The following is a 9,897-nucleotide window of genomic DNA, read 5'->3' as shown; positions in this document are numbered from 1 at the left end:
TTTACTGACTTACAAGCACCTCGTATACTGAGCTCGGAGCTAGGCACCGGGGTACACAGGTGCCCACGCAGGCAGTCTCCTCAAGCCTGCACCGAGCCCCTCCTGTTCTTCCAGCCTGGCCCTCTCACACTTCATCTTCCACCATCACTCATTCCTTATATTTCCATTTCCACCTAGCATGTTGCGTGGATGTTTGCTGAATGAATAAATTTACACCTTTTATTTCATTTTGTTGTTAAAGAGTATCTTATAGGCATGTAATGATCATACAAGGCAGCACATTAATCAGATTCATAAATTCAATCACAGAAACACTATTGGCTCAGGTGTAAAGAAAGTAGGACACAAGGAGGAATTTGAGCTTTATTTTTCCCCTTTTACACAAAACAAAGTAGAAGAAATAACAGAGGATTAAAATCTCAAAAGTGGTTAACTGGTAGAACACATATACACAACAAACCCGGATAGGAGACAGGCTTATTTACACTGAGGAAACACATGTAAATTAAGGTAATTTGTAATTTTCATATGAAACAATAAAAAAAAAAAATCAAACATATGCTCCATAGGTGCCACTGTTTACAGCAATCTTGAAGGGGAGAAAACAACACTTATCTAGGGACAGATATTTCACGAGGTCCAGGTTTTACAGCATCAGTGCAATAAATTCACAAAACTATATAACAGCTCATTAATCAGAGTTTAAGAATTGTTCCCAAATATGTCACATTTTCGGCCCTCAGAGGTTCATTCCTACAGATTTCAACTACTCTAAATTTCTAGCTACTGAGGGAGAATGATTCTAGGATGCATTCCAAGAGTTACAAAATCTCGGTAGACCAGAGGCCAGCTATCATCGCCACAATCTGCTCTCACCAACAGCCCCTGCATTCTTCAGAGAAACAGCTACGCAAAAAGTCAGCCGCCAGCGTAGTCACCACCTCCTACGCCATATCTATGGAGACCAAAGCAGCCAGCATTACCATAAAATGAGAATCCTGAGCTTACCTTCAAAGGCTTATTCTGGTCTTGAACGATTAGTAGGATAAGATTATTTTCTACTGAAAGGAACCTTGATTAAACACAGGACGACTTCTGTCCTTTTATTGGCTGGTCTCAGAGTGAAGGTCAGAGACGTGAGTCTTAACCTATTCTGTACTTTACTTTCAGGCAGCTGAAAATCTGAAATTAAAAGTATGCTAAAAATCCTAAACATGACCTTTTGGAAGCCTGCTATTAAAAAGCCTTTAAGGATCTCCTACCTTGAAGTCTAAGTGCAAGGGGACCAGAACTCTAAGCCTGTCACATTCCCCATTCGAGAGGAAGGATCAACGTTTCCTACAAATTGCTAAATTTTGCACAAGGGAGAAACCAACACAGACAAGGGCACGGAATTGGTCTCGTTTTATTCCATGAGGATTCTTCTCCCACAGTATACAAACAGAATGAGGAATGGATCTTAATTGGTCTCTTCATCAGGAGCGGTGGACGTGGCCTCTACTCCCGTGCCAGACAGCTCTCAGCAGACTGGAAGTAGACAGGAGAACCAGCTTCCTGCAGCCGCAGACCACTACCTGCTACCTGGCGAAAGCCACAACCAACTGGAACAATTACGCAGTCACTGTTAACTGGACTAAGGGTGAAGTTCACCACTACATTATTGTAAAGGAAGCTGCCTAAAAGTAAGAACTCAGTTAACCCTGGGTGAGAAAAATCAAAACAAGTCCTACTCACAAATGAGTTGTCCATAGAAGGCCAACTGATAGGGGTGCACCCGCTACACTTGACATGAAGACACTATGCGTACGGCCTCACTCGGCAAGTCAGAATTTCTATTAATTAAGGGCACAATGAGGGAGAGCAAAGAACTACTTCTGTAACATTTGAGTATCCAGGGAGCATAATACAAACTGTTCCCAAGGACAATGTACTCGCTATTAATCATCAGACGCATTATTCGTTTTTCTTTTCTTTCTGTTTGAGCAGCTTGTTTATCTCCCTTTTGGCCATTCCAATGTACTTCGAAATGATTCCATGTTGGTTTAGTCCAGGAAGCAACAGTACGAAAGTCACTTAAAATAAAGAAACAAACAAAATTAAGGACGCTGTAATTAACTTCCGAAAGGTTACTACATTTTACAGAAGGTAGTTTCCTGGACTATCAGACATTCTAATGGGAGGAAGCAATAGGAAATCCAGGACTTTCATTGGTATTTATCCCCAGAAACTTCTGCCATCATACCTCCCCACTTCAGATAACACACTGCTTGTTTTGACCTCTTGCACACGACTTTCTATCTTGGTTATTATGTTCTCTGTCTTAACTTCCTATAAGACCACTCACCCCCTGAAAACAAGGACCTGGCTGTAGTCATCTTTCTATACTCCCAACAGGTCCTTGATCGCAGCCTCAAACTTGGTGAGCCCCACATATCTGCTTACTGACGAACGTCCATTAGCCCTCACTGGCCAGGATGTGCCTGGAGTTCTTCCTCAGAGACTTACCTATCAGGTAGGTGAGAAGAAGGTTGTGGACTTGCTGTCCCACCCAAGCAACCGCAGCAAGAGAAATGATCATGGTCATGAAGTACTAATAATAGAAACAACAAGGAATTATCGACTCCTGGAAACAGGCTAAGAAGCATCGCTTTAGGAGGCTGTTTCAAAGGTTTGAAAATAATTCAGTTTTTATTACTACTTTTCTTTAAAAATAGTTGGTATCTATATATTATATAAAACCCACAGAAAACTCCCTTAGATCTTCTTTACAGAATTTAGAATTACTGTAACTCTATATGTAAATTAAATAGTTTATAATATAAATTACACTACTTTCGTTTTGAGGAAGATTAGCCCTGGGCTAACATCTGCTACCAATCCTCCTCTTTTTGCTGAAGAAGACTGGCTCTGAGCTAACATGCATGCCCATCGTCCTCCACTTTATATGTGGGATGCCTACAACAGCATGGTTTGACAAGTGGTGCCATGTCTGCACCTGGGATCCAAACCGGTGAACCCCAGGCCACTGAAGTGGAACGTGCGCACTTAATCGCTGCGCACCGGGCCAGCCCCAAAATTACACTACTTTTACAATTAATAACTTCATATAGTATCCTCAGGTGAAGCTAAGAGATAACAGAACAAATGCTTTCTAATTATATGTCTTTTATTTTTATTTCAGTAAGTGAAAAAGAAAAGAAACAGAAAAATTTCACTCAACTAAAATAAAAAATTAAATGCAAAATATAATTCTAACTTCCAGTGATTCAGTCTAACTAATACAGACAAACATTTATGAATGTTCTCAAAGAAGTTAAACCCATGGATGATGATAAATATCAAACTACAACTATTAAAACAGAAAGACTCACTAGGCCACAAGGAAGTAAAAATGGACTCAAGCTTAAAATTTTGCTTTACTTAAATAAGTCAGAACAAAAAAAGTACCATTTTTGGCTTTTCCTCCTTCAGTGTGAAGAGGCGTCTCCACCAGCCCACAGCTCTGCGTCGAGTTTTGACTAGATTGTTGCAAATTTCATGGAATCTTTGCTGTTGCTCAGTGGTCCTAGAAAAACAATTTCCCCTTCGCTGTAAGCAAACTTCTGTATTGCTTACATAACAGAAATACACCATCCCTTCAAATTTATTTTTTTTACTTTTTTTGAGAAAGGTTAGCCTTGAGCTAACATCTGCTGCCAATCCTCCTCTTTTTGTTGAGGAAGACTGGCCCTGAGCTAACATCTGTGCGCATCTTCCTCCACTTTATATGTGGGATGCCTGCCACAGCATGGCTTGCCAAGTGGTGCGTAGGTTTGCACCTGGGATCCTAACTGGCGAACCCTGAGCCGTGGAAGCAGAACGTGCGAACTTAACCGCTGTGCCACAAGGCCGGCCTCCCTCAAATTTAAAAAGCTATCTCCCAAAGAAAGTCCAAATAAAAAACAATGATTCACCATTATCTTATAAAAGTGAAAAAGTTCTTGTACCATTGAGCTACCTTTTCTAGCACAAGAATAAGTTTTTACATAAAGACACATGCATAGGTGTACAAAGTAATGGGAATCTTTGCTTCTAAAACCACATTTGGTTAATGAAAATAAGAGAAGACTCATGACTACTATGGGCCATGCAGAAATCAGTATACATTAGTTTCTCTATTCCTACATCATTTTTCAGATCCTAATGAGTCCTGGGTTATAGCCCAGAGTCCCACTATTTTGAGGAAGACGTGACGTTTCTCCCAAACAGCTGTATTTGAGCACTCTTCATAAAATAATAAGTACTAGCATTCAAAGCATAATACCCTCAACTGGGCTTCATATATTTGATGCCAGGGCAGCAACATACAGCTCAAAGCCAAATTCTTTACAAATTTTGTCCCAGTGAGGGAAAATATAATCATAAACAGCAGTTAAAAAAAAAAAAAAGATCCTCCAAGAAAGCCCTTTTATCTTCATAACGTTTTTTGGCTTCTCATCAAATGATTTGCCTCTGTGCTGCCTTGGCTATCTAGATACAATGGCCGCTACTATGAAGTAGGCCCTACGCAGGGCTATGTGTGACCTCCTCTCCTCTAGTCCTTGTCCCTGTAAAACTGCAGTCACAGATACAGCAGGAGAGTTTCTGCTGAGCCCTGAACTTCTTGCAAACAATCAGACCTTGTATGCTACCCATGGTCAAGGCTAGGTGGTGGCTATGCAACAGTGTTCTTCCTTCCCCATAAAGATCAAAAAATAAAACTGCTCTGTCGATAAGACTGAGCCACACGCTCATTACCATGACACTATCAGTGTTTATTTGTGAAAACCTTTCCCCAAGAGTTATGAATTAGCAGATTAGAATGTCATCTGGCTAATAAAGTCAAGGTCAGAGGTTGATTCCTGTTGTTAAATTGTTACATTGCATAATTACAAACTTGCCCAGAAAACAGCATAATTCAATCCATTATAACACATGAAAAACAATTCAAAGGACATTTCCCAATACTAATCCTTTCTGCTATGGGGGAAACATCTTTGAATTAAACATGCTTAATTATCCCATAACTGAAGCAAACTTCCCCAAAATGTCTGAATTTGTTCTCAAAAGTCCATGAAGCATACATTTAAAATTCTTATTTTTACAGAATTATTTTATAATTTGCTATTATGGGGGGAAGAAAACCAAAGGCACGAGTAGACTACTCATCAAATTAAAATACACAACCAAGGGAGAATAGAAGCTAGGAGAAAAAAATCTCTTCCAGCATCTACTTGTGCTCACTATTTGGATCAAAAGTGAGAAATGCAACATTCCAGAGGGAAGTTAAAATACTTTACTATCATGGACAGCCACTTAACTAGATCTTGGGAACTCATAAGTAACCGACTGAAAGGATGGTATAAACGAAATGAACACCCCCCGTATATACAGTTTGAACCTATCCTGAAGCTCTTGCTATGCATTTAGCTGACTCCCACTGCACTGCGTCAAGATCTCAACCTTAAACACAAGATCAATCTTAAGGGTCAAAATATCTCACAGCAGCCTGAAAAGCATCTAACAGAAAAGTAGAATTCAATAAATAGTTGCTAAATAAATGGACAAAAATCTACCAGTTACCGTTTTCATATTCGTTCAAAAATAACGTGTGAAATTATTATACTATCTTAAATATCAATGGAAATAAGTGTAAAATGTAAGTGTACTTTTATAGAAAGCTCATTATGAGCTCTGCTATCCTTGATAGCACTACCTAAAAAAACCTCACTTCTATTAAAAAAAAGGTCTAGAAAGAAAAGAAAAGGTCAAAATAAATGCTGGACCGTAAAAGAACTATGGCAATATAAGCAGCAGAAATTCACGATTTATATCTGAATCAGCTAAGAAATCCTTCACATAAAAGCAATAAATCTCACCCTGGGTACCCGATGGTTAGACAATTCTCTGTATTTACTCAGAGCACATTAATAACCGCCACCAGGTTCAGGAACTTCTCAGAAATTAGATTGGCAGATCCTTCGGCCACCTACCATTTATTGGAGCCAAAAATTCTAGGCGCCAGAATGGGAACAAGGTAGTCAGCCAAGCACAAAAACATAACAAAACAGGAAACACCGGACAGAACAGATGGATCTAGATAGTAGATAGTCCTGTTTAAAAAAAAAAAAAATTAATGAAGGTTAGAAAACCATAGCTATTATTCCCAGATGAAGATGCTTATTCACTTAGTCCTCTGTTTCTCAAAGACGTTATTTGCCCTTCTCTTTCTTCCCTTTTTTTTTTTTTAAGGAATATTAGCCCTGAGCTAACATCTGTGCCCATCTTCCTCTACTTTACGTGGGATGCCTGCCACAGCATGGCTTGCCAAGCAGCGCATAAGTCTGCACCCGGGATCTGAACCGGCCAACCCCAGCCGCGGAAGCGGAAGTGCCAACTTAACCGCTGCGCCACTGAGCCGGCTCTTTTCATTCTAACTTTCCCACGAGTGGTTGCTCAAAACCTTGGTGACATGATGACATCATAGCTGCAATGGTTAATGTAAATACTAAGAAAAAAAAGCTCTTTGGGGTCCTCAATACTTTTTACGAGTGTGAAGGGTCCTAAGACCAAAAAGTTTGAGAGCCACTGATTTATTCAACTGCATTAGGTTACCAAGTTTACATAAGCACTACAAATTCTGAAAACTAGGCGAACTGATCTAAGAAAAGCATTCTTTACAGATTATACATTACAAAAGACATAAATGAAGGCTGTGTATGACCTGAGCCCTTCTTATTAACAAGCACAATGCAGAGTAATTTAATAGCTCACTTACAGAAACACCAAAGAAACCACACCCATGATAGCAGGTGGAAACCAGGCTCTTTCCCATCGGAGGACTTTATCAGCCATCAGCATCACTTCTCCCCATCCTTGCAGCTGCTCTTCCAGACTTGCAGTCTCTGCAGCCTGTGCAGGATCAACATTTAAAGCGATCACCGGACCACTCTCAACATCTCTGTGCATTCTGGACAGTTAAATTCTTCTAAGGCTCCAAGTGTGTGAAATAGCTCTTCACCAAATCACTATCTTAAGCAAGTTAGTTTCTAAAAAACTGCCATTTTGGTACCAAAGACAGAAATCAGTGGAGGAAAAAAACTATCATTTAATGGTCCCCTTTCAAGTGCAAGCACTGGGCTATTCTTTACGTATTACGATATAACATAATCCTTACAGAGCCCCTCAAGGTAGGGATAATTAGACCCATTTTACAGTTAAAGAAAGGGAGCTCACAACGGTTAACCAACTTTCCCAAAGTCATGCACTAATAGGTGGCAGTGCCCAGAGCATAAAATTAGACCACTTTAAATTCGCTCATTTCAGGCGGTTAGAACTGATCTGCTGTGTTGTCATTCCAGTGATTTTAAACCCCTCCTTCGGAAAGCATCGCCCTAAACAGCATTCAATTTCTAAAATAGCTCTTTGCGTCATGGAATCATTTAGACGTTGGCATCATTGACACAATTAAGGAAAATTCTTTCCTCAAATTCTAAGAGGCATTTTAAGCTCAATATAGCTCCTCAATACAGAGCTTCTTACACTTCGCAGGACATTTTAGTTAGGCTTCAAATTCCTCCACAAATCTGACAATTAGCTGAAAGCAGACTTCTAGGATGAGCTAACGTGGCAAAAAGCCCTTAAGCTGATTTTGGTAGACGGAAAAATAATTGGAACATGTCCTTATAAATGTTATTACAGGGAAATATGCAAATGACAGGGGACAGTGCAGCTTAATCTTAATAAAAATGCTGTCTGTGCCACACTAATCACACTTAGGTGATCTCAATATTTCTGACTTTATATACCATGTTTAATATAGTAAAATAAGAGATTACTATGTGCCAGAAACTCTGCTAAGTATTTTATATGCTTTTTTAATCCTCCCAACAAGCTAAAAGGAAGGTGTTGTTACTAAAATCATTTTACAGAAGAGGAAACTGAGATACACAAAGGATAAGAGATCTGAGTACAGGAAATATAAGGCCAAAGGCCTCATTCTCCTCAAAGTTAACGCTGCTCTGCTGGAAAAAGCAGTTGAGCTCCTGGCCAAGATCTGTCATTTCAATAGCTGTGTGAACTTGGGAAACTTCTTTGCACTTCGATCAATCCTCTTAAAAGGAACCGGGCTGGGGCTAACCATGCTAAGCATTGAGAAGGGGTGTGGTCTGTGTGTGTGTAACGGTGCAGGTTCCGCGTTTCTAAAAACCAATGCAAAACGAAAATCACGCACAATCAAAAACTGCTCTGCAAAGTCACTTAATTCTTTAGCATCTGGGCTCCTGGAGAATCAAAAGTCAAAAATTGGATTCTTTCCTCCCTGTATTCATCGTGTTTGTGGCATGTGGCCTGCCCTTGCGTGGGGAAAGACAACGGAGAAAACGCACGGGTTTCTCTTGTTTTTGCCTAGATCTCGCCGTGAAATTCGCAGTGAGGTTGAACTTGCCCGCCTGCGATACAACCTCACTCATGTGCAGCTCCTCTGGACCCCTGCTTTATTTCTTAAGTCGTCCTGTGACCCCCAGACAAACGCCAGGCCCTCCCACTGTCCTTCCAGCTGGACCCCACTCCCAGGCCCCTGCGGCGAGCTCGCAGCCTCCCGGCCGTTTTAAGCTGTGTCAGCCCTAACAGAACTCGACAGCAGCCCTTTGACCCTCCAACCCTGCCCAGGTATTGGAGAAAAAAAACGAAAGGACATTCAGATTAAGATCAAAGAGGGGGAAACCCGGATGCGGCTGGGGCCTGGGCCCAAAGAGCGCTCGGCAGGCCCCTCGCGGCCCTCTGGCCCAGGCTGCACCCCAGGCTTGTCACGGCGCCCCTCTCCCACTTCCTGCTGAACCCCTATTCGCGAGGACTGGTCACGCGCCCTCCTCGCCCGGTCGCGCACCTTCCCCAGGGCACGTTAGGGGTCCACACGACTGGGGACTGCCTCGCAGGAGCTGCCCGAGAAGCCCGAGGGGCAGGCGTCGTCGCCGGGCCCGCCGCGGTGAGAGGAACGAGGCCGCAGCACCGCCCGGGTGAGCCCACCCAAGTCTGGGGGCCCCGCTCCGTGCCCTCGCAACGAGGCACCGGGACTCACCAGTAGGTTGGTGCTGCGATTATCTCCCTCCGCCATCGTCCCCGAGGTGCCGCTTCAGCGAGCGTAAGCCACCCTCCAACGCAGCCTTACCCCCGACACCCGCGCAACGACCCCAGCGCGAGGACACGCCCCGCAGGCTGCTTATATAGGCTGGCTGCCTTTCCCGACAGCCCCCTCGAAGCTCGTTCCTCATTGGGCAGATCAAGCGCAAGCTTCAGGGCAGCCGGACCAACCGCCGCCCAGAGCATGGCTTGAAATCGAGGTCAAAGGCGAGCGAGGCGGAGCCAGGCCGAGGGGGCGTGAACGCAGGTTGACCAATCGGCGCCCAGGGGATGTGCGACGCCCAGCCCAGGCCTTTCGGAGGCGGGTGAACTGCGGGTGCTCCGAGTCTGGTTTGGCCTCAGTAGCCTCAGGGTGGACCGTCCTCTGCTGGATCTCAGAGCAGCTGAAGAGCCTCTCTGGAATGTAGTCCTCGAAGAAATATGCCACGCAGTAACGGGCGGAGGGCAGAGATGGGCCTGTGACGTCAACCTCGTTGTGATTAAGGGGACCGGCTGGGATCCTCCTCCCGACCAGGCACGTGCCCTCGCCCTCGCTGTGCCCGGGCGGCCCTCCCTTTCTTTTAATCCCCGCTCTGGCCACCCTAGCCAGGCCACTGGGCAGCTTAGCCTAGACTTGTGAGTCGAAGACTCGTGCCCTCTTGAGGTCTTGAGGACAAATGAAAAGAGCTATTTATGTAGATTTTCTACAATTTTTTCCTTGCTATTCATCAATATTCGTCAATCAATATTCATCAATCA

At 43.2% G+C, this 9,897-nt stretch overlaps 1 protein-coding gene across 1 annotated transcript; it reads right to left on the bottom strand.

The window, feature by feature from the left end:
- Positions 1 to 349: 349 nt before the first annotated feature.
- ARL6IP1 (ARL6 interacting reticulophagy regulator 1) lies at positions 350 to 9,613 on the bottom strand. The gene is made up of 6 exons (XM_014844361.3): positions 9,098 to 9,613; positions 6,797 to 6,930; positions 6,012 to 6,131; positions 3,448 to 3,565; positions 2,506 to 2,590; positions 350 to 2,072 (listed from the first exon to the last, which is right to left on the bottom strand). The coding sequence occupies exons 1-6, from the start codon at positions 9,131 to 9,133 to the stop codon at positions 1,954 to 1,956; spliced, it is 612 nt and encodes a 203-aa protein (XP_014699847.1). The 5' UTR covers positions 9,134 to 9,613; the 3' UTR covers positions 350 to 1,953.
- Positions 9,614 to 9,897: the final 284 nt, after the last annotated feature.

Source organism: Equus asinus, chromosome 14, assembly GCF_041296235.1.
Source record: "Equus asinus isolate D_3611 breed Donkey chromosome 14, EquAss-T2T_v2, whole genome shotgun sequence".
Lineage (NCBI taxonomy): Eukaryota > Metazoa > Chordata > Mammalia > Perissodactyla > Equidae > Equus > Equus asinus.
Note: the sequence above shows the minus strand (reverse complement) of the source record. Positions and strands in the feature narration are given on the sequence as shown.

Coding starts and splice junctions, on each gene's coding strand:
- ARL6IP1 (XM_014844361.3), bottom strand. CDS start 9,133: ATGGCGGAGGGAGATAATCGCAGCACCAACCTACTG. Junction 2,591..3,447: donor AGGAGGAAAAGCCAAAAATG/GTACTTTTTTTG, acceptor TTCTATTATTAG/TACTTCATGACCATGATCAT. Junction 2,073..2,505: donor TCTTCTCACCTACCTGATAG/GTAAGTCTCTGA, acceptor CTTTATTTTAAG/TGACTTTCGTACTGTTGCTT.